The sequence below is a fragment of the Erpetoichthys calabaricus genome, chromosome 4 (genome assembly GCF_900747795.2).
Source record: "Erpetoichthys calabaricus chromosome 4, fErpCal1.3, whole genome shotgun sequence".
NCBI lineage: Eukaryota > Metazoa > Chordata > Cladistia > Polypteriformes > Polypteridae > Erpetoichthys > Erpetoichthys calabaricus.
In genome coordinates this window covers 121,380,850-121,406,821 of record NC_041397.2, presented here as the reverse complement: position 1 = coordinate 121,406,821, position 25,972 = coordinate 121,380,850, and the positions used below count along the sequence as shown (strand labels likewise).

Below are 25,972 nucleotides of genomic sequence, written 5' to 3'. Positions count from 1 at the left end.
GCCCTATGTACATGTTTTCATCAAACTTCCCGTATTGAATCATAGAATATCCAACAATCCATTTTCTAAAACATTTCCTGCTAAGTATTAGAAAGACTGAATGTCTTTTAAAACAGTTTCTAGGTCACGGCACTTAGTCAAACCATGGTACACTGCACTCAAGCCTGGACAGTGTCACCTTGTCTTTAATTCAGCAAATTGACAAACTACTGTACATTTAGTTCTGAATAGTCAATCAATAAATGTTTATTAGCATTAGTACATAATGAAGTAGTATAAAACAGTTTAAAAATACTGCTGTAGAACAGAACTGATCAACATAGCCAAACCAGTGTATTTAGACCTTGATTTCAAGGATGGCTGCATCACAGAGTCTAATATAGGTGTGTGAAGGATTAATCTTCAAATAAATGGGCATAACATTAAACATCTTTGTACTGCTTTTGTGCTGCATCATATTGGTTGGCAAGAATGTCAGTCAGCTGAGCACATTTTATTATTTTTCTACTTTTACACAATTTATATTCTTAATTATTAGTTTCTTTATTGCTTGGATGGTGTTCTTACTTTGTTCTAGAGAGCAAGATAATATTACATCTGATGAACATGCCTTTATGATGTCATGCAAAACGTTTTTGGAAAAAAATATTTATGGGCCCATTAAATTAAAAATTAAGTTTGGGTAAGAGAGAGTTTTAAAAATGTTTGTTCTCAACTTTTTAATTGAAATAATTTTGGGCACGGACTGAAGCTCAAAAATCAACTTCTAGCCACATGCTTGGTGAGTACATGACGTCCAAGGTAATGCTATACCTAAAGTTGTGTTTCTTTCTTCAGATAAAACTTCTAATGATAGGAAATAATGTTAACAGTACCATATCTCTATTTAAGATGTCACTGGATGACATCCTGAGATGTTTGACCAATTAAATGAAAAACATCTGATCACCCAGATAGTTTATCAACTTTTTAAGCATTCTTATGTTCATCAAAGTGATGTCTATGGTCACATTATTGACTTAATTAAGGTCAGTTTACAGAAGACTTCACTTTACGTAATCCAGAGGTAAAACAAACCACAAAGTCCTTACTTTCCCAGTTACATTTTCCTTTTAAGTAAATTAACAAATAATGGGTTGAATGACTGCATCAGGAACACTTGGTCTATTTTCAGAGCAGCAGAGGGTAGAGCAGCTCTTCACAAACAGACATATAGATAGATTGATAGATGGATAGCTGTGTCCCATTGACAGCACGTCAAGCACTCTAGTCCGTCAGACCAACAAACTAATCATTTCTTATTCATCAGTACAACACTGGGCTGTAGCACTGTTTAAATGACATGTCTTTGTTTCCTCCTATGCCTGTAGTTTCTCAGCCATATCCACTGCCTTTCTTTAAATCAAAGTTCTGCAAGTGCAGTATCCCAAACTAAATCCACCCTTAAATCAATGGTGCCCTATAATTGCAATTGATCATAGCAGAGTGGTTCATGTATTTTATAGTTAAGCAAGAAAACACAATGATGTAAAACATCAAATATCAAAGACCTTTATGCAGCTTCCACCATCTTAAACTAAAACAATACTTTTTTAGGAGAGTGTTTCTGTTGAAAATGTGTCCATGATGATTAAAAGATGCAAGAAGATGCAAACATTTCACTGTTCCATGTAATGTAACAATAATGACTATATAAACTTACAAACCTATGGTCTGAAACCATAATAATAAAAACAAGATATGCAAGCACAACAGGCTAAACAAGATATAACCAACTCTGCTAATTACGGCTGCTGTGGTGATTGCATTTCTGATCAACCAGGAGGTTTGAAATGTCTTATGAACCAGTAATGTCCATTTTCAGATTATTGCCTTAATTAAAGTGGATTTACAGAAGTAATCCACAGGTAAGACAAACCGCAAAGCCCTCACCTTCCCATCTACATTTCCTCTTTAAGTAGACTATTCAAACTGGACTTGTCACTTTTTTCACATTTTGCTGTTGTAACCATGTGCTAAAATAACTTACATTTATTTTTTTCCCCCACATAAAACAAGACTTGGTTCTGCAGAGTGACAGGATTTTAGAAATTTGTGCAAATTAATTAAAAAATAAAAAAAACTGGAATATTCCATTGACCCTTTGCTATGACACTTGAAATTTGGCTCAAGTCCATCCCAATGCATTGATCATTGTTGACATGTTTCCGCATCTTGTTTAGATTCCACCTGTGGCCAATTTAATTCACTGGACATGATTGGCAAAGGCACACACCCATCTACAGAAGGTCCTACCATTGACACTGTGCTTCAGAGCAAAAACCAAGCCATGAGGCTGCAGAGCCTAGAAAAAGGATTATGATGGGGTACTGATCTGGAGAAGGATACAGAACATTCCTGCAGCATTGAAGGATCCCGAAAGCACAATTGCCTTCATAATTTTTAAATGGAAGAGGTTTAGACCAACCATGACTCTTCCTGGACCAGGCAGCTCAGCCAAACTAAACAATTGTGATAGATGGTCTATAGTAAGAGTAAGAGAGATGACCAACATTCCTACAGTCACTCTGGCTTAGCCCCAGAGAACCTGTGTGGAGATGGGAGAAACTTCCTGAAGGACATTGATCACTGCAACATTCCACTGATCTGGACTTTAGGACAGAGTGGCCAGACAGAAGCCCCCCCTCAGTAAAAGACATACTGTAGCAAAACAAAATTAACATAATTTCAGGAGGAAACCAGACACCTCTCATCACATGTGGAATACTATTCCAATGGTGAAGCACTGTGGTTACATCATCATGCTGGGGGTTGTGTTTTAGTGGCAAGGACAAGGAGACTATACAAGGTTGAAGGAAAGTGGAACAGAGCAAAGTATATAGATATCCTTAAGGAGAACCTGCTCCAGAGTACCCTGTACCTCAGACTGGGTTGAAGGTTCACCTTCCAACAGGACACTTACCCCAAAGCAAAGACCAGATAGGAGTGGCTTAGGGACAACTCTCTGAATGTTCTTAAATGGCCCAGCCAGAACCTGAACTTAAACCCAATCAAACATCTCTGAAGAGACCTAAAAATTGACAGTCTCCATCTAACCTGACAAAACTTGAGAGGATCTGCAGAGAAGAATGGAAGAAATTCCCCAAATCCTAGTGTGCAAAACATGTTGTGTCATACACAAGAAAATTATTGGCTCCAATCACTGCCAAAGGTGCTTTAACTAAGTGCTAACTAAGGGGTTTGAATACTTGCGGCAAAGTGATACTTTCAGTTTTTTGTTTTTAATAAATTTGCTTTTTTCATTAAGGGGCATAGGGGTGTTGCTTGATATGATAAAAAACATAATTAAAATGATTTTAGCACAAGACTGCAAAGTTAAAAAAAAAATTTGAAAAAAGTGAAGGGGTCTGAATGCTTTCTGAATCCAAAGACATAAATACAGAACCAGTGAAATGTTTTAGGACATCCACATGTTTTAAAATTTTAATTGATATTTAAGCAGTTCAAGTCCAGTGAATAACCAAAAAGAGGTTCTAAGGTAAGTGGTAAACTGCCAGAGGTTTAAAAGAAAGCTTAGGTTGCCAAATATGGGAAAATACTGTTATTTTCAGAGTAATACAAAAAGACTGTTTACAGAAAACAATTAATGGGTTTATAACTTAAAGCACTGCTGTAGCAATGGAAATCAATTAAGCCTATAAAGCTGATGCAAGCAATTCCTTCAGGTGCCCCAATGTTTGTTGATTACTTACAAACCCTCTGTCCGTATAAATGCAGTGTTGAAACAAACTGTGTTGCTGCACCCTCCCAAGTATTATTTGGTTCTGTATTTTGCTATGACAATGGAGAGAAAAGGGCAACTTATAATGGAAGATAGTCAAACCATTATAGTCCTTAATAGTGTTAGTGTTTTCTTTAAAGAAAATACAGAAAACTAAGGTGTTAGTGAGTATAGTTTCCTACACCATCAAAAGGAACTTGGAAACTGGAAGAAACACTGACAGGAGCAGGTCTTGCAAACCCACAGCCACAACCGTCACGGCAGCTTGAAAGTAATGGTAGCAGATTTTAAGAATTCTTTGTGCCTGTCAAATTCTTACTGTTAAGAGGCTGAAGTTTCATCAACAGAACCAACAACAGAAAGAATTTGTGACCCAGTATATCACTGCTTTATGAGAGCTAGCTCTCTGTGACTTCAAGGTGTTTGAGAAGGAAATAATGAGAGACTGGTTCATGCAGAAGACCAGCTGATATAAGAGATATCAGTACCTTTCTAATTGGAGAAAGCAATTGCAATTTCCAGTACTGTTTTGAGGGATGTTAAAGCTTATTTAGCTTATTTTAAGTTTGTTTTGCGTTACTACCTCACACCTCCGGAGTTCTGAATTTGAATCCCAGCCCAGGCGTAGTGTATTTAGAGTTTGTACCACCTGGCTTTTTTCCTGGTACTTTATTTTCAACAAACCTTTACAAATGGTTGGCTAGTGGTGGAACAGAATCCTGTCCTGGATTGGTACCTGTCTTCTGCCTGATGTTACTGTGATTATCCCTGTATTAGAGTCTTCTTGTTTGAAAAATGAATGAATGAGTTTCAGAATTTGAAAAGTTCTGTTCTTTTAATATATACTGTTAAGTGAGTCGAACAATTTGACATAAAAGTATTTGTTATAAATGATCAATTTTGTAATCACTAATTGATGTTCAGGATAGAAAACAACAATATAAGAAACTAAAAAAAATTGATATACAAATAAAATGTTAAGGTGGGGCCATGTGAATGAAGTTAAAAAGGTAAACCATACCAAATGTGTTTATATCCAACCTAAACTAAATGAAATAACATAGATTATCTAAATAAACTAAAAAACTAAATGAACTGAGAGCTCAGAAAAGATTAACCTCTGGAAGGATTTAGATGAAGCCTCTAAGTTGGCTTCTCTCAGTGCACTCACCTATGTACGCCACTGAAAGTAGTACTTGCTCCCCTGATGAAGTATCCATAGTTTGTAATGACAAAGTCTCCCTCTTCTTTGTAGTGCTCTGGGACCTCATTAGTCATCCTTCATAAACAACAAAACAGATTACAATGAATAAGCAGCTGCATTCCTTTCCACTATTTTTTCTAATAGATTATAGACTCTGACAAAAGCAGCTGACATAATTTACCCATTCATAATACTGCTGTATTACACTGAGGGTCACAAAGAGAGCCAAAGCTTATCCTGGCAAATACAGGTGAAAAACAGAATTGAATCCTGAATATGGCTTTTCTTTATCACAAGGAGCACTCCTGCAATTCGTCAAAGTTGATCAGTGTGATAGTACTACTTTAAACTTTATGAAGAAATCAGAAAGTCTTAAGGAAACCAATTGGAACGTCGGATAGACTATCAGACATCACTACAAAGACGGCCTGTGCCAACTTTAATCCTGATTTTAACATAGTGACGCTAATGTCCACTTTGCCCAGCCTCCCAAATTTGCGCAATGAAAATCACAGTTGAAATAAATTGAACATAATCCAAACATTGAATTCAAGAACAAAAATTAATATAATGCAAGAGAAAGAAATGAAAAACACAGAACAGTTACAGGTAAACTAAGCTACACAAAAACTAATGTAAGTAATAAAAAGAAAAAAAAACACAGAACAGTTACACATAAACTAAAGTACATAAGAAAGTAATAAACTAGCAATACCATAGGAGGGGCATTTAACTTGATTGGGCACCTAATCGAGAAATAATCTTGGACTTATCCTACTCTCTGTATACTTGTAACAAATATTGACTCATGATAATAGATTTTGTTAGGTTAGGCTTGTTGCTTTCACACGTTCTATTGATTTGAGAGGAAACAGAGTCTATAATTCAAGAGCCAGATAAAATATATTTCAGGTCTGACTATAGCTTTGAGAATTGAAAGCAGCATATCTGGTACTATGGCATTGACAGAGGAAAGATAAATGCCTTTAGACCTTACAGCAATGTAGTCAGCAAAGTGATAAGCAACTCTAGCAGTTTGTTACTGTACACATGAAAAGCAAATAACATTTTCGTGATCTAGCATCAAGTAATCTAAGGTTTTCAGAGAACATTAACGCTTGCCTGAATGTATTTATGCTGTATAATCATAATACTGACAGGTTAAGGAAATAAATATCCTTCTGTTCAGCCATCATCTAACCTGCTTTATACAGTTCAGTGTTGGGGTCCAAGCAAAGAAAATATGGAGGATATACATGTACAATATTTTTAAAAAATTCAATATGTAATAAAATAATGAATGAAAACTTTACAAATGAATGTATTCTAATTAAAAGCTTTGACAAACTATACACAAAATGTGCCAGAGTTAATCTAGCAAAATAAATAAAGAAACAAACACCTTTGTAAAAGACCTTAAATTTCAGTCCAACTAAAAATAAACAGCTGAATAATGTTTTAGGGAATATAATAAATAATGCAGGATATATGTAATGAATCGGTGACACCTTGTCCAAGGATTGTTCGTGCCTTGCTCCCAATACGTCCTGGGATAGGCTCCAACCTTCCTGCAACCCTGCTCTGGATAAGCGGCTTTGGACAATGGATAGATGGGTGTAATGAATTAAATAATTGTTTTACTCAAAAATTTACTAAGGAAGAAATGAAAGTGTTGTTCCAGTCAAAATTAATTATTAAGCTTTGAAATTATGGATTTATATAAACAAGCAGTACATACTGTATGCAGGTGACATAAAAGCAAAAAAAAAACAAATAGCTCAGACAACATTTTAACTTTAGTGCTAAATTGATTAAAAAATGTTACTATATTTCTTATTCTAGCTGTAAGTTAGCATGACATTCTCATACCTGTTTAAACCAGTTTAAGGTTGCAGTAAGATGAAGCCTATACTGGCAGGACTGGGCACAAGTCCCAGAACAGAATGCTAGTAGATTCTGTAACTAAATAGTCTCAAATGTATTTCCAAAATGTAATTCTAGTAATAACTAGTCTTGCAGGATCAAATGTACATTGTGAATATATATAGAAAACAAGAGAGAAATGATGAAGGGTTGGAGACCAGCCGGTGCCCCGTTTAGTCTAGCAAAAAGAATGTAAATCAAAAATACCAGCAACAGAAGGAATCATAAATGTGAATGTCTGATGATGCCCCTCTCTCTAGGCCGCTCTGGTTGGAACAATTGGAACTCCATGCTTTTTCTAATCTGGTTTGCCCACAAACACTTGACTACATGGACTTTTGGTCTTTAAATCACACACAGGGCCGAAGCAGCAGGATTTTCAGGGCCATAATAGAGTTCATTTTTTAGGCTGCAGTTGAAAGTTGCCATTTTGTGAGTCCTTACCTCCAAATTGTTGCTTGGATGCTCTTGATTTGCACCCATGCAACAATTTGTTATGTCTGGAGACAAGTTTAAATGTGGATGGAAACAATGAGAATGTTCCTTGAGTGTGATGTTTTTAAACTATTCAACTCCTCAAAGTAGCAGTCGGGATTTAAGCAGCAAAGAACAATGGTGCCGAGTCAGTGTCGTCCAACCAATAGCAAGACAGTTACAATAGATGAATCTATAGATGTTAAACATATAAACATGAGACATATGTGTATAAAGTTCATGGCATTTAACATTACTAAACTAGTGGTAAAAGTGAATGATGCATTGCAGCCGACTGTATGAGGTCTTTGTCACATGCTGTTACAATGACACAGTCAGAACAAATGTGAGGTTCATAGAATAGGCAGCTATATTCATGAAAAGATGAACTCTTGAATGTGCTAGATGGTGTGTAGTCACAAACTGCAAAAATTAGATTGAAAACAGATGCTGTTAAAGCACAGGAGATGCAGATTTCTGTAGTAAGTAGTCCTAGAACAGTAAATGTGCTCTGACACCAGCAGAGCCATAGACACGGCTGCACAGCATCCAACTTCTGACTGTGCATCTTAAGGTTAAAATTAGTAAATTTAAACACCAACCATGCCAACCCAGCTTGGACCACAAAGCCTAAGAGAATGTTATTCTTAAGACATCCATTTTGAAACACTACTGTTAGTGTTGCCTTAAGAAACTTGATAAATTTTGCCATCCATCAAGATTGTTTTCGGTTGTTCCCCAAACATTGGAGGTGGCTTTTTAGAAATAAACTTTTTTGGCATAGCCTTCTCAGTTGTGAATTCTACTGCTCTCCATTAACAAGTGGGAGAGCAAACCCGACCACAGACAGACAGACACCGTTCTTAAGTCCACCACACAAGGTTTATTTACAGTTGTCAAAGTCCCACACAGCACACAGTGCTCCCGCACCAAACATCCTTGTCTTGGGCTTCTCAATGGTCCTCATCGGGCCGCCTTCTCATCCCACTCTGAAGCCTTGTCCTCGCTTTTTGATTGTTGGAAGGCGGCCCCTTATATGCTCACCTGGATATGCTCCAGGTGCCCATTAATGAACCTCCAACGGCACTTCCTGGTGTGACGGAAGTGCCACTCGAGCACCTGGAAGCACTCCGGGTGACCACAGAATTCCTTCTGCCAGCACTTCTTGGTGTGGCGGGAGTACTGGCTTCCAGGGCTCTAGGATCCACCGGGCACCTCCTAGCAGTGGCCACGGGTCCCTATAGGGTTCCCGTGACCCCCATAGCAACCAGGGTATAATCCCTCTCCCAGTCCTTCCAGGCGGCCCGGCTAGGTATGGCGCCCAGCCACCCGCCACAGAAGATTTTAGCAAATTTGTTCTCAGATGTGTATTCTGGCTCAGATAATACTTGTCTGGCCCTGTGACACTGGTTAACGACAGTCTAATTACAAGGAATCCTACATCTGAATCCATTTAAATAAGGAACACATACTGAGAAATAATGTCTTTATCTGGTATACAATGCTTCTAAAAGCCTTGCTCCAAAGGAACCAATTTTAAAATGTATAAATCAATAAGGTAAACATTCTACCTGTTTAATTAGCAAAATAAATGTATTCCCTAGAGGATGACACATACTGCAGAATCATCAAGGCAGCAAAAAACTATTTATCAAAAAACATTTTGGTAACCATGCCTATTTCTCTGAATACTCCCACTCCCCTAAATAGATCCAATTTCAATTTTGTAAAGTAAAGTAATAACATTGCCTGCAAAGCTATAACATGCATATTTGTGGCCTGCTGAGAAATAAAACTGAATAGGGCTGTTATATAAAAACAAAGAGATGAGGAGTAACTGTGGCTAAAAGTAAAACATACCACTATGTTTTGCTCCTTTCCTTCCCCATTGCAATGCTCTAGGCCTACCAGGGCCGGCTTAATGTATGGGCGCAATGGTACTGGTTTGGGGCCCCAGGAACATAAGGACCCACAATGTTTCTAACTCCTATGTATGTTTCTGTTTTACTACGAAAAGAGGGACCCCAGCGCACTACTTTGCCTGGGGGCCTATGATTCTAAGATGATGAAGATGTTATGACAGCCATGGGCCATACCTCCCACAAGCAGTCGTATATACCTGTTGCTTGGCATTTTCAGTTAAGGCACACACACACGCACGCACACATCATTTGGTCAGTATGTAAAAGCACTGCAGCTTGAGGGTGGTATCAGTCAACCCTGAAAATAAACTATCCTGCTAGTCTTCATAATGAGACATGGAGCTTTAGCTTCATAATTTTGCAGACTTACAGGAAATGAAATGGCTCAGAATGGAACAAAAGAGAGACAGACTTAAATGTGAATTTTAAAATGACATGTGTTGTTGAAGTACTAGACAATCAAAATGTCAGAGAATCAAGAGGATCAAAGCAACACACAAGGACTTGGTAAGAATATGGCAAAGGAATGAGCAAAGTAAGAGGTCTATACAAAATTGTCATCAGAATGAAAATAAATAAATAGAAACAAGCAGGCAATGAGATATATTCGCTAAGGCACTGGACTTGAAACCACAAGTTTACCAGTTCAGCTCCTGCCTCTGAATCACTATGTGACACTGCTCAAGTCACATAAGGCTGGCAGCATACTGCACAACTTTTGAATTGGAGAGTATGTCAAATTTAATGACTGCAGTTGCTGGATCTTGTCACCTTATGAATGTCAGATAACCCATCTATCACAAGGGATGATGAATTACAGAACTGCCTTACAAGTTTTCAGCACAGTTTCAAATTTCTGAACTATCATGAGCTCTTCAAATTTTGATAGCAAATTAATGTGCTGCCTAAGATCTCTGGTAGCAATACAAAAGTATTCCAGGTATGGTGAGCTGGCTGCCGATTTTCTTTTCTGTTCTGTCACGTTACAATAAAAATTAGCCAATTGACAGTTGAGCCTCTCTTCTGTTACATAATTCAAAACACACATTTTTCTTCTTGCCTTGGGGGTTCATTGTATGCATCTACTTCCAGAAGAGCTCTCACTGCTTGTCAACTCTTGCACACTACTACAACTTCTTAGAAAATCAAACCTGACTGCCAGGGTTGGTGCTCCCTTTTCTCCATGGTTAATAATGGATTCATCTGTTGTTCTGTCCTATAATGTTTACATTTCTCCATGTATAAATGTGATTTCTACATTTTTTTAAAAGGGTTCTAATCCCAAAAGGAAAGAAAGCCAGTATGTTACCAGTATTTTTTCTATTATTGTTTTCATACTGCATTGCATGCTGGTTAAAATCTGCTATTCTTGAACACCTTTAATATGTATTCAGGTAAGTATTAACATTCATTACTGAAAAGGCTGTTCCTCTTCTACTATATAACATTTCTCTTATCACACTGCGGAGAATTTCGCACCATCCTTCAAAGTGGCTTGTTAATATTGTAGATGTGGCGAGTACAATTTAAGTATTTATATTTTCTTTATTCTTAAAATGAGACCAAATAAGAGTGAATATTATTATTGTTATCAAAAAATCATTTATTTAGCAGACACCTTTAGCCAAATAGACTTTCACAAGTCATGACATGACAACGTTGAATGTCAATAAAATTCAATTTCTAAAGGTTTTTACTCTGTTGCACAAGAATGTAAGTTTGAAAGTTTCTGTTGATGTTTAGCTTGTGCAGAAATGTTTGAAAAGGCATTTTGCTTCCAGACAATGGAGTCATTGATCTGTAACAACCTGGTCTATGGGGTGATCAGTCATGTGAGTTTGGACTAAAATAGTATTTATAGAACAGTTCATTAAAGCTTTCAAAGTAGAGCATAGTATTATAAATATTTTCTAGCCCTTGGCTCAGTTTTAAATAAAATGATACACTGTTTAGTGGTCAATGGAAGTGTATGAATTTGCTTTTCTTACAGTATTCACAAATATATGCACATTAAATCTTTGAAGCACATGAGCATCATACCTTTGAATGTCAGAGAACTGATAGTGATTGCTAAGTCGCTAAATGAAACAGACAGATTTAGCTGAGATTTTTTGTTTACCTTGACATAATATTATTTAAATATATAAATCAGCAAGAAGCCATATGATTCAAAGGAAGCTATTTTAACACCAGCAGGCTCCTACTTTAAATCATGGCTTAGCTGTCTCTTCACTGTGTGAATCTAAGAAGAAGCCAGAGGGGGGCTGAATAGTCATTTTATCAAAAGTAGCTCCACTGCAGGGTGACAGTGAAATCTAAATTAAATGACCACATTCTAACAAAATTTACATGACAGGGGTGAAATAGTAGAAGGTTACGCTATAATTCAAAAAAACTCTCATAAAGTACACAGATTAGTAGAATGGGCAGAATTCAGGTTTCAGTAATGAAACAATCCTTGTATGAAACAATACAATTTAAATAGCAATATAAAACTAAAAACTTGCAAAGAAAGAAAGAAATTTGACTGTGCACTCCTTACGAAGAGGTGCAACTTAACCAGCCATCTACTGTGTACTGTATATGTTTTCAGCCAACCCTGCAGTTGGAAAATAAGTCATGTTATCATTTTAAGTGGCAAAATGAATGCTAAATATACGTAAAATCAAACAGATTTATTAAAGGATATTTGCTCTCTGTTCACAGTGTTTCTAATGTAATTTTTGAGCATTTACATAAAAATGAGTTTACTGGTATTACATTATACCTGCAAATATGAGTAAGTATTCTGAGCTTTTACTTAGTGAAAAGCACTATATAAGAATAAAGTCGGAGTCACGTGATGCCTCTCCATGATGGCTGCCCAGGGCTTGAGCTCTGACTCCTCACGCCAACAAAATCCACTTTTCTACGTTTTTCTCCCACCTTACTTTTACTATTAAATCGACAGACTGTACCATATTTCTCACAGTCACCGAGAACAGATGTATTCTTCAGACCCCATTCTTAGCCAACTAACTCACCAAAGAAGCTTAAACATCCTTTAGCAGAATCCAGTGCCAATATGAAGACATACTGGGGCTCAATGTAAATTCTCCACCTCCAATACACCACCATGTTGAATACTACAATTGAGACCAACTTCACTGAAATAAAGGCCACCTGAAAGCTATTAAAGAGGAGCAGGCAAAACTGAGCAAGGATGTTCAAGCCTTACAGTCCACCATATCCCATCACGATATGGAGATGAAGGCGGTCTGTAAAGAACTCACTGACTTGAAAGATAAACTGATCAATCAAGAAGACAGGGCTCAAAGGGACAATTTAAGAATTGTTGGACTTAAAGAAGGGGCTGAGAAAGACAATCCGTTTAACTTCCTCTCCCAAATGTGGCAAATGTGGTTACCAATCCTCTCAAACTTTGAGATCATGCGGTGTCATCATGTGTACACTGGTCATGCTGATGCTGTCATCTCGCGGCCTCTTATAATAAAATTTCTGAGGTTTTAGGTCCACCAACAAATTCTGTCTTAGGCACACCATGTTCAAAACATTTATTTTGAAGGCTCACGGATTTTCTTCATCCCAGATTTCAGTTCATTCACTGTGCAGCAAAGGAAAGCCATGGCCCCAGTTGCACAGAAAGCTCATGCCGCCAGTCTTCAGCCATATTTGCTCTATTCTGCAAAACTGAAAATAAGTCTCAGCACATCACCTGCTCGATTCGCAGCACTCTGAAGACCTCTGAAGCACTCGCAGTGATTGACGTTATTTTGATCTATGTGTTCATTTTGTTCTCTGCACTGCGCATTCTATTTCAAGAAATAATTCATTCCTTTTCATTAATTAAGTGAGAATGAGGATCAGGTTGTATGGGTGGTTTTTGGCCACTCTTCTTGCCCTAATTTTATGGTAGTTTTTTCTGGTTACACACCTGAGAGGCCTGAGTCCTGGGGTGGTTTGGGGATTGGTTGGGGATGGGATGTGTGGGTACTGGGGGTGGTTTGAGACATCAGTGCTTGCTTCTGCTTTTATGCATTTACTTATTGTGGGGTCCCTGCCACTGGGGGTAGTTTGTAGGTTGGTCGGAGTGGGTTTGGGAGGGAACCTGAGCTGGGGAGACTTTTGGTTTTTATGTTTGTGATATTTCCAGTTGCCACACAACTACACACTAATACTTCCTTTTCTTGTGTTTCCATTCTATCTTCTGCCAGTCTCTTTTCTCAGTCTAATTATGGCAAAGCTTAACATTATATCATGGAACGTTAAAGCCCTGAACTCAGGTCAGTGGCGCGCTTGCCTCCTCAATCTGCTCTACTGTAACCACGTGGACATGACTTTAAATCACGAGTCACACCTGTTGGCTGCCGACATCTCCCGCTGTAATAATAAGTTGTACAACGCTGTGGCATCCTACTCCACTCACTCTAAGAGATGTGGCATTCTTATTCTGCTGCACCTTACAAATTAAGGTTGTGGAATTAGGTATCAGCGGGTAGATTTTTTTACTTGAAGTCCAAGCTAGGAGGTTGTAAATTACTCCTCATTTCCACCTATGAATGTGGATATACCTCATATCAGCCCTCCTTTTTCCCAGACCTCACCATCCGTCTTCTTAAGTTCTCTGACTGTGAACTTCTAGTTGGCATTGACGGAAACGCCGTCTTAAACCCATTGCTAGACAGATCTCCACAACTGGTCAGCAAGCGCACACCTCATTCTACATATACTTATGCAATTTTACTGCCAATCTTAATTAAATAGATTAATTTTAATTAATACTTAATCGTTTAGTCAAAGAATTCTCTTTTTTCTCTTCCTGTCACAATTCACAGTCTCGCATTGATTATATTTTCACATCACACAACCTGGTTTCATTGGTTTCAGATGCTTCATTGGTCTCATCTGCTATATCTGATGACAAATGTAATAATTTACAGTTTATCTTTCCCTTTTTAACATCTCGCACCTATAGGTGGAAATTCAACACGTCTTTTCTGAAAAACAAATCGTTTTGTGAACAACTTGTTATCAAACTAGAGGAGCTCTTATCTTTCAGTATTGGCTCTGTAGAAAATGCAATTGCCATCTGATAGGCAATTAAAGGTTTTATTCAGGACTTTACTATTTCCTTTTCCTCACACTTGGCACATACTAAACTCCAAAAACTAAAAGATCTTGAGTTTAATCTTTCCTCCTTAGAAAAAGCATGCCCCTTGTGGTTAATAAGGAACATGAATTACGGATTGCTAACACCAGATCCAAACTTAATAGCCTTTTAATCCAAAGAGCTGAATTCTTAATCCACCGTACTAGGGCTCACTATTATGTCTTTGGGGCCAGGCTGAGAAGACTAAGATTAAGAAAAATTCCTCATTCGCCTCTATACCTTCTATCCATACTAAATCTGGCTCGATCTCTAATGATCCCCAGATAATGAATAATGAAATCATAGATTACTACTCTAAACTATTTACTGATAACTCTGGCACCACTCCCTTAGATATCCAATCATTCCTTAACACCCTTCCATTCCCCTGTCTCACTAAGGAAGATGTTTGTCTCCTACTGTAGGTGCTCCCATCTCTTTGCCTGAACTTAAAGAGGTGTTAGATTCAATGAGCACAGGCAAGTCCCTAGGATGAATGTGTTTCTGTCTGAGGTAATTTTCACATTCTGGAAACACTTATCCCTTCCCCTTTTTACGATGCTCAGTGAAGTTGATTCCTCTGACCATTTAAACCCTAGTATTAATATTGCAGTTATTACATTATTTTTGAAGCAAATTAAAGACCCTACTCTGTGTCAGAGTTACAGACCCCTCTCCCTCATTAATATGGATACAAAACTGCTAGCTAAAGTTCTGGGCCCTCCTTTTACAGAAAGTCATTAGCAAATTAATCCACCCCAACCAGTCTGGTTTCATACATTCACGGTTAGCCTCAGATAACATGAGAAGACTTCTGCATGTCATTAATTCAGCTCTCTCCCTTCCCAGCCCTGCTGCACTCTACTGTGTTTGAAATGACTAAACTTTCATAAATGCAGTTTAGCACTATGCATGTAAATGTACACCACATATAAAATCAACTTTCAGATTTCAAAATGAAAGTTCCTACCCTTGTAGATCACAACCTTTTTGTTTCACAGTATGAGTTCTTGCTTTTTAAGAAATAGCCCAGGGTCACTCTATAAGAGAGAGATATTGTGTAATATTTGGTATTTGGCCAGATCAGATCTTTAAATGGGAATGTCTTTACCTGTATATTTCTACGCTGATGTGGTAAGTTTGACTTACAAAGTACATTTCTGCAGGTCTGTCTTCTTCGTTCTATTAACTGCTTCCAGAACAGTGCAAAGGCAGAACCATTTAATTCAGTTTGATTTGCTGCATCATCGTAATCCTATCACAAGATGAAAGTGCTGCCTTAAGCCTACTGGGCTGCTTTTACAGTATATTATAAAACAGTATGGGGTTAATAAAGTGGTTAGCAGAAGGCTTGTAAATACAACAACTAGAATATATTTGTTGGTTTTAAAATTAGACTTTTTTGAATTGCCTTTCGTAGTATACCAATTAATAATTTCATAGTAGTGTATTGTTAAGGCAATTTAAAATACCAATGGATGCATGTTATGCAATCATTCTTTTAATTTTCTGTTTCCTGGTCCCAGCACTAGGGCATTATCTGAGGCACATGATTACCGCCTAATTTATCATACTGTCTTAATGCTGGTAAATGGCACTCCAACTAATTTCCAAAGGTTGTACAATCCTGCAGTTTCGGAAAACAGCTTGCAATTAAGTGGTTCTCCTTAAACCTTATGTTTCTGTAAGTGACCTTTCAGCTTTTTTCTTGATGATTATAGTAGAAAGCACTTAGAGTGAAACTGCAGCAGTGGTTGTTATATAATATCTAAGAACACTGATATGAAATGTAAATATTATAGCAATATACTACCTTCTGCATATTTCAGACACCAGGATAGATCTGGTAGTGCTGACCTTTAGAAAAGAGTTGCTGGGCTAATTTAATTCCACTTAACAAATATGAAGCATATAAATGAGTTATCTTTCATTTGATCAAAGATTGCACATGAGAAGTTGGGCACCAAACTAAAAAAAAATAAAAAGGAATTCAAGGTATAGTGTATGAATACTTTAGGTGCCAATATTGGCTAAAATGTGGGATGCAAAGGATTAAAGTGTGAGGATCCTTATTAGAATTACGTGATGATAAAATAGTGTCTGTGAAGGTTCATTCCTGGGGTCACTACCATGTTTAATATAAATAAACAATCTGGATGGAACATAAGGGACAGGTTAAGTTTGCAGATGATACCACAGTGGGATGGCAGATAATCTGGAATCAGTACATTTGGAGCTTAGATAGAATACAGGCTTGTGGCAGATGAAATTGAATGTAAGTAAATGCAAGGTTGAAACGTAAGTAAATTACATGTAGGAAATAAAAATGTTAGATTTAAATAAACATTGAGAGGGTTGAAATTTGAAAGTATTCCTTATAAGAAGGACCTAGGAGTCATAGTGGGCTCATCACTATCTACTTCAAAAAAGTGTACAAAAGCCATTAAGAAGGCTAACAGAATAATATGTTATATAGCACAATGTCTAGAATATAGGAGGAAGGAGGTTATGTATTAGCTTTACAACTCAATAGGGAGTATTGAGTGCAGTTTTGGTCTCTGGGCTACAAACAAGACATTGCAGTATTAGAAAAAGTCCAGAGGAGAGTGATTAGTTTGATTCTGGGATGGAGAGGTATGAGCTTTGAGGTGCAATTAAACAATTTCAGTTCAAGTAAACAGAGGTGATATGACTGATTAAAATTATAAAAGGAAATAGTACAGACAGTAATGCAAAATATGGAGATTCAAAAAACAAAGAATCAAAGTTACAGTAAGGCATTTATAACAGAGAACTAAAAAAAGCAACTGTAAATCCTTATGGTGGTTGTGCAGTTTTATATGTGTTTATTTATTTACTGTGTATTACTTATAATGTGATCAATATGATCAAGAAAAAAATCAATTATAATCTCACACAAAGACAGCATATGTACATATAGTGGGAACAGAGCATTCTCTGTTTATATGACCATGCACCATTACGGTATATTATTACATATCATGGTGGTTGGCACTGCTGTAGAGTGGATCAACATCTTGGGTTAAGGTCTCAATTATGGGTTTTCCTTTATGTGGGATATGAACATTCTTTATGTCTGAGTGGGTTTTCCACCCACATACTTGGGTGACTCTAAATTAGCCCCAGTGTAAGTGACTGTTGATGTGTTTATGTGAGTGCTCTGCCATAAACTGGCAGGATTCTAGCATGTGGTGCTGCCAGGATACACTTCAGTTTCCCATGACCCTGAATTTGATTAAGTGGGTCAACGTGTGGCATACTGGTCACACATACAAGTATAAATGTTTGTGCACGTTGTATACTTGGCAAAACTACTGCTACTACTACTATTACTACTACTGTTACTTCATAATATATTTAGACCACCTTACAGACATCACTGCTTCTAAAACTACCAGCCATTAAGCTTGTATTTGGTGGTCCTTTTCAATTTCTCCATTGTCAAAGAAATTAGACTTCCCATGTCAGGCAGACAAATGTTTTCCAAAGCAATGTAAGCTATTGTTCCAGGACTTTCATTTTTAAATATAAAAACTATGCAGCTATGTAGCTCTCTCCACTTCTGGAAATTGGATTGACGAACAAATTGCAAAGGTTTGTTGTCAGATATATCACCATAAACCAAAATGTGAAATGGTAATGCATCTGAAGGATGATCAGTATCCAGCTGCTCTCCATTGATTCTTTTTGTAGCGGTGCAATGCAGTGTACAAATGTAAAAGAACATTGCAAAATACACTTCAGTTGAGTTATTTGAAACTGAGGGATGCATTAGTTCCTGTAGAAACTAAAGCTGCCTTATGTTATGTTTCATTCAGGGTTGTTTCCCTGGCTAAATGCATCTTTTGTTAATTTAATCCTTTTGTTGTTTTTTAAATATAATTATTTATATTTTTCAATGAATTCTATTATTGTTTTGCCTTTGTTTCATTTATTTAGAATAATGATTTTAGTTATTGTTATGTATATTGTGTTAATGGTTCTACTTTTAGTGATGTATGTATACTGTTAACCATTATGTGTGCATATGCCCATTGATATAAGTTCTCTTGGTAATACAGTAAGTTACAATAAAAAGAAAAACATAGAAAGCGGTTATTACACAGCGTTTCTCAATTTTATATAAGGTAGAATGTTGTAAGACACAACAGTTATGTTGTGTTTAGTACCTGCTTTTCATTTTTCTATTATGTTAAGTTTCAAGATGTTGGCTTTCGGTGTTATTTGCCCTGCCTCCTTTATGTTAAACCAAAGGAGGTGAGGCCACCTGATTATGCAGCTAGATGGAGAAGCTTCTTCAGCATTGCTCTTTTTGAATTCCCAATTCTTGATTTTGTGATTCTTGTTTTGTATGGATACCCTGGTTTTGACTCGCAGCTTTGGTTAAGTTTTTGTTTTCCATTTAGGCTATTGGCTTTGTTTGCTTGTAGGTAGGCGGCACGGTGGCGCAGTGGGTAGCGCTGCTGCCTCGCAGTTGGGAGATCTGGGGCCCTGGGTTCGATTCCCGGGTCCTCCCTGTGTGGAGTTTGCATGTTCTCCCCGTGTCTGCGTGGGTTTCCTCCGGGCGCTCCAGTTTCCTCCCACAGTCCAAAGACATGCAGGTTAGGTGGATTGGCGATTCTAAATTGGCCCTAGTGTGTGTTTGGTGTGTTTGTGTGTGTCCTGTGGTGGGTTGGCACCCTGCCCAGGATTGTTTCCTGCCTTGTGCCCTGTGTTGGCTGAGATTGGCTCCAGCAGACCCCCGTGACCCTGTATTCGGATTCAGCGGGTTGGAAAATGGATGGATGGATGCTTGTAGGTATGCCTTCTGGTAAATACATCTTTTGTTTTGTTGCCAATTTGTGCTTCTTTCTTAATTATACTTAATTAAGATTTAAAATAATAAAGCAACTTTGTTTTGTTGACATGGGCCAGCATTTTTTTTCACATTTTCCTTCACTCCTTATATTTTGTGATATTTAGATCTTTAGCCCCATTGGCTACCTGAGGTGGGGCATATTCTGGGAGAACAGATGTTTTGGAGGCCTGCTCCCATTTTTGAAAGGCAGGATTTAAACACCTTACAGTAAGAATGAAATGTGAAAATAAATTAGAGGCATGGGGGAACAAATAAGCTTAGTTAGATATTACATTTTAGAAGGTCATCGTGTTTTTGTGTCTGCTTTCTCCATAATTTTAAAACCTTCCTGCATGATTAAACAGATTAAACTTTGTTTATTGAGATTAAAAAATGTTGTCTCAGCCATCACTTCAAGCTACATGGGGTAAGCATCAAATACATAGTATATTTTTTGGTTGAAGTATTATTGTAGGTCACATAACACATTCAAATTGCTTAAATCTGAGGGTTTATAAAAATCCTGCAATGAACTGACCCTATACTTGCTGGGATAGGTTCCAGCTCCCTGCAACCCTGCTAAGGATTAAGCAGGTTTAGAAAATGGTATGGTATAGTTTATGAAAAGTCAATAAACTTTTTTATTACTGGAATAACATGGTCATAAAGAAAACTGACAGCTGCAAATCACTGAGATAAAAGCAAAGTCCTTGATATTGTGCTTTTAATGTAACTTGTGTAATTTCATTAGTGTTTCTTTGGCATAACTTTTCTGAAAGTTAAGTTTTGAATCAGCGTTTTCTAACCTTTTTGGTGTCACTGCCCAGTTTTTCAAATATTTTCCTGACCCTGTTAGACTTTAGTAGGGTGTGTTTCTTCAAAGCAGTTCCCTCACGATCACCAGTGTGAATGCTTTTCCTCCTTGGTGAATCAAGTATCAATATCAGAGCTGGGGTTGAGGAGGTTGTCCAGGATTGGCCATGATCCCCCTTCCATGCTGCCACTGTGAATCAAGTCGATCGTCAGAGTGGTGAAGGGTGTGAGAAGTTTCATCTGCAGTTGGCCGCTGAGAAGTTTCATCTGCAGTTGGCCGCTGCCCACCAGCATTGCCGTTACAGCCCACCACAGGTAGGGAACGCTGTTTTAGGTGATGTATAAAATGTATGTGAGCTTATTATAAACTAGACTTTTAATAATAAACATGTGTTAATAAAAACAAAATAATCACTACACACTGTCAATCAAAATAATAATAACAATAACAAAAAAAAACATCTTTTATGTTCTGGGTATCAGAAGATTTTAAAAGAGTGTGTTACTATAATGTCCTGGGTATGACGTTAAACTGCCTCCGGCCCTGCAAGCGGTCCTCCAACTTGCAGGGAAATCATGGGGATTGGTGGCAGGATTGGCACTCCAGCCACCATAAAAAAACTTCACAAAGCTCCGAGACTACAGAAAGGACTCCTTTTTGCTCTCCGCGGAAGTAGCTCTGCTGCAGCTACCCACAGGAAGGCTGCTCACATCATGAAGGGGATGGAGGAAAGCCCTCGGGAGCCCCATCCCCGGAAGAGTCGAAACCGTTGGAGAGCCAATAGGGTCAGGTCTGTTGGGGATCGCAACTGGTGTGGTGCTGAGGCGTCGCCCGCTGCACGGCAGCACCTGGGTCCCAATTTGAAGCGGCCCATACGGGTGGGTGCATGGAACGTCTTGTCTCTCCAGCAAGATGATCATCTTCCTCTGCCGTCGGAAGAGCTGCGTAAACTTCTTATTTCAGTGGAGGCACTCTTTGAGGTGCGCAGACTGGGGACTGGCCAGATCTCTGTAGGTGGATACACCTTTTATTGGTCTGGTCAGTCTGATGGCTGTCATACTCGGGGAGTAGCTGTTGCTGTAGAGGATTGACTTCTTCCAATGGTGTCCGATGTCACTCCTTTCAACAAGCGTATTATGAGACTCAGATTACTGCACTCTCTGGGTGCCTTGTCTGTTGTCTCAGTGTATGCTCCGACCGCGGTGAGTGATGTCTCAGTGAGGGAGACATTTTATTCGCAGCTTTGCTCGGTGGTTGATGGGTGCCCACAAGGTGACACTCCTCTGGTCATGGGTGACTTCAATGCAACCACTGGCACTGACAGGGCTGGCTATGAGGATGGTCTCGGTCCCCATGGGTCTGGTGACCGTGGTGAAAGTGGCTCCATGTTCCTTGACTTTGCAAAAGGTCAGGGGCTGCGAATTGCTGGATCCTGGTTCCAGCTCCCTGAACCGCATCGTTGGACTTGGTACTCCAATACTGGTGGTGTGGTGAAGGAGATCGATCACATCCTCTTGGGCAGACACTGGATGCTCTTGCAAAACTGCAGGGTCCACAGAAGTGCCCAGTTTGTGAATTCTGACCACAGACTTGTTGTTGCTACTCTTAGGATCCAGCTTAGGTCCAGTAGGTTACCACCTACTAGGAAAATGAGCCTGGACTTGGCCAGACTCCAAGACCAGGCTGTTTCCAATGGGTTTGCACACAGTTTGTGTGAGGAACTTTAAGATTTGTGTACGACTGCCGATCCTAATGTGATGTGGGAGACCTTCCGTGACAAGACCCTGAAGGTTGCTGAGGATTGTGTTGGTGTTACCGGTGTTCCCAGAAGGAGGTGTTTCATCTTGCAGGGCACCCTGGATATCATTGAGAGGAGTCGCAGTGCACAGCTCAATGGCAACTCTGGTCTGTACGGGGAACTGAGAGGGATGGCTACAAGGGCTCTGAGGGCAGATAAAGAGGCGTTTGTTAGAGGAATCTGTGAGCAAGTGACACACCATCTGTGGTCTAGCAACCCACGTCCTGCATACAGAGGACTTGAAGCATTACGCACATCTGAATCTGTTCCTTGGAGAGTCGTAGTCAGGGTAGCTGATGGAACGGTCCTTACAGATGACATTGCAGTTGTGACCCGCTGGGCTGGCTGCTTTGAGCAGTTGTTCAAGCTGATACTCTGGTTAGGATGTTGGATATCTCTGGATCCACGATTCTTGAGGCTGATCCTCCAATTAGCTGTGAACCACCCAGTCTCACTGAGATTACACAGGTCGTGAACCAGCTAAGGGAGGGAAAGGCTGCAGGGATCTGTGGTATCCGGGATGAACTTCTCCAGGCTGGTGGTAAGGCTGTCCTCCTGGTATTGCAAGCAATCTTTGCTTCCATTTGGGAGACTGGCATCATCCCAACTGACTGGAAAATGGGACTTGTCGTCCCTATCTGGAAAGCGAAGGGTGATCGCCTGGATTGCAGCAACTACAGGGGGATAACACTGCTCTCGGTGCCAGGTAAGATCCTTGCTAGGGTCCTCCTCAATAGGATCCATGATCACTTGCTCACCAACCAGCGGCCGGAACAGTCTGGTTTTAAGCCTAAGAATTCTACCATCGACCACATCCTGGCACTGAGGGTTCTCATGGAGCGCAGACGCGAATATCGGCAGAGTTTCTTTGCAGCCTTTGTCGATTTTCGCAAAGCGTTCAACTCAGTTGATTGAGCTGCCCTGTGGGACATCCTGAGGATTTTCGGGATTCTCTTGAGGGTGTTGGATATCATGGCCGGCCTATACACTGGTACTGTGAGTGTTGTGCAGAGTGGAGGCAGGACCTCTGCATTTTTCCCAGTTTATTCTAGGGTTCGTCAGGGGTGTGTTCTTGCTCCTACTCTGTTCAATGCTTGTATGGACTGGGTGTTGAGCAAGGTCGTGGAGTCCAGTGGCTGTGGGGAATCTGTTGGTGAAGAAAGATTCACGGATCTTGACTTTGCTGACGATGCTCTGATCAGGGCTCTCAAGAGACTGAGTGAGGAGTCTGAGTGTCTGTGCTTGCGAGTGTCCTGGATAAAAACCAAGATCCAGGCCTTTAATGACCTCTTGGGCACAGCCATCAGCAGTGTGTCCATTTGCGGAGAGAGTGTTGACCTTGTTGAGAGGTCTACTTACCTTGGCAGTGACATTCATGCCTCTGGTGACTCTTCCTATGAAGTCAGTAGACGGATTGGGTGAGCATGGGGGATCATGAGGTCGCTGGAAAGGGGTGTGTGGTGCTCCCGATATCTATGCAAAAGGACAAAGGTCCAAGTCTTTAGAGTTCTGGTGCTTCCTGTCTTGCTATATGGTTTTGAGGCATGGATGCTATCCAGTGACCTTAGACGAAGACTGGACTCCTTTGGTACTGTGTCTCTCTGGAAAATACTTGGGTACCGTTGGTTTGACTTTGTATCTAATGAGCGGTTGCTCATGGAGTCCCGAATGAGGCACATTACCTGCATTGTGAGGGAGCATCAGTTACGGCACTACGGCCATGTGGTGCGTTTCCCCGAGGGCGATCCAGCTCGTAAAGTCCTCATTGTTGGGGACCTGAGGTGCTGGAGCAGACCAAGGGGTCACCCATATAACACCTGGCTGCGGCAGATAGAGGGTCATTTCCGGAGGGTGGGACTGGACCACGTGTCTGCCTGGGTGGTTGCAAACTGGGATCCCGAGATGTTTCGTTGTGTAGTTGGTGCGGCAATGCACTGTACCAGTGCATGCTCCTCAACTTGACTTGACTTGACTTGTTACTATAATATCTGTTCAATAATGCAGCTGACAGCAGAGGACCCAAGGAGATCCTTGTTTACTGCATTAATTACAGAAGTGAACTACCAAGATAACTAAAAGACACAGAACTAAGTGGAAATGATTAATGGAACACATTAGTTGCTCATCAATGCAACATTTCCAAAAAATAGATGCATCCACAAGACATTTGAAAAAAAGATCTCTCATAAAATACATCAGACTTTTTACCTTTACACAGCAATTTTTTACATAAGGAAAATCTATAGACTTCACCCATTTTCCTAACTTATTTTTTCCATTACATGGGTGCATGAATGTCCATTCTAGTAGAACTGGGCTCAGTGTTGGTACATTCAGGCTACTGTTAAAAGTGGATAACAGAGATTGACAGTTTGTTATTGTTTAGTTTTAGAAAATAACTAGACATTCAGGCATTGTCATAATTCAAGTACCGTATATACTTGCATATAAGTAGGGCCTTGAAACCCGAAAAATCTATCATAAAATCAGACCCCGACTTATAGACCCGTTAAAAAATATGACACTTAATTTTTATTTTTTTTTTACATCTTCTTCGTTCCTCCAATCTTGCATCAGTTTCTCAGACAAATCAAATTTTCTTTTCTTTCGCCACTTCAATGACTTTTAATTTAAAACCAGCTTCATACTTTCTTTTGATTGAATGCTCCATCGTAGATAAGGGATGCTCTTACGATAAAGGTGTATGAGAATGTGAGATACAAAAAACACTAAACAATGCAAACGTCGCTTCAGAATAGTTCAAGTATTACTGTGTTGTCATGTAGGCAGAAAACATAGAAAAAAAGGCAGTGTACTCCATGGTTACCCTTTCAGGTGGGCGTTAACATATCATAATCTCATGGACCAATAGCGTCAGTTTTCCGCATTTGATTTATACCACCGACATTATAAATAACCGGAAATAATATGGTAAAATCAAGCCCACGGGAGAACTTAAATGCAAGTACATACGGTATATACCCAAAGCTTGTTCAACTTGTGATAAGACTTGCAAAAAAAAAAAAAGGCAAGCATTAATAAAACAAACTTCTGCAACCAAAAAGTCTACATAAATATGCAAGTTTGCTTTGAAATAAAATAAAAGCTTGAAAGTGACACATTCTGGCAACATGCAGCATCACAACAAAAAATTATGACCACACCATGAAAATGGAGTGTGAAGTGGTGGCACTGTTTCAAAATTGTAGTGGATGACACCATTGTCATAATAATAAATTAAGCGATATAAACAATTTTTGAAAAAATGTAACAAATAAATTTTAAAATATGCACATATGTGGAATGTGTTATTGTGTGGACAGGCCTGCTAAAACCAATGACAGTTGATCTAACCCACATATTTCATAAAAGGATTTCCAGCACTTTTAAATTACCTTATCTATATTCACATTGCAGGTTGTTGACCTGGAACATCTTAAAAGAAGTTAGTCGTCCTGTGCAGTTGCCTTTCACCTTTTCATTCTGCAGACATTACTAATGTGTAGGGCTCCAAAATGAATTACAGCAGCTCTTGTCTAACTGATTCATTTTATAAAATGGAAAACACCTCCTTCTGTGACCTCTGCTGGAAGAATTGCCATAAATCTGGTGAACAGTTCAATTTTTTTAGAAAGGAAAAAAAAGACACAATTTCTTAGTGCCATAGCTCAGACATGAACCTGTTTACTATTTTTGTAAAAAAACTTCTTCATATTGACAATTTCTTTGATTTGTAGCTCGATTCTGTTTTTTATTTTGAAGGCTACCCTTGATTTTCCTTGCCTTATTTGAAGATAAAATAAAAATTTCAACAGAATATAAATGTTTTATTTCCCATTGATATAAGCTAGTGCTTCTTTCTTCATCTTAAAAACACAAAAGCTATTTGTTCATAATATCAAACAGAACTAAAATTATTGCTTTATATACAGATAACTGAAATTGTTACCTTACTCTAAAGTACATTTACCACTTTGCAGCCGGAATAATTTGAATTGGACGTTTGACCCTAAAACTCTGATTTAGATAGATGGAACTTTATTTGTCCC

General features: G+C 38.9%; 1 protein-coding gene across 1 annotated transcript in view; it reads right to left on the bottom strand.

Annotated features, from left to right (window-relative positions):
* The window catches only part of dpt (dermatopontin), a 146,075-nt gene that overhangs the window by 12,696 nt on the left and 107,407 nt on the right, over positions 1-25,972 (bottom strand). Inside the window, exon 3 of the mRNA XM_028799730.2 lies at positions 4,953-5,060. Within this exon, the coding sequence (XP_028655563.1) occupies positions 4,953-5,060 (108 nt within the window). The remainder of the gene's footprint in view (positions 1-4,952; positions 5,061-25,972) is intronic.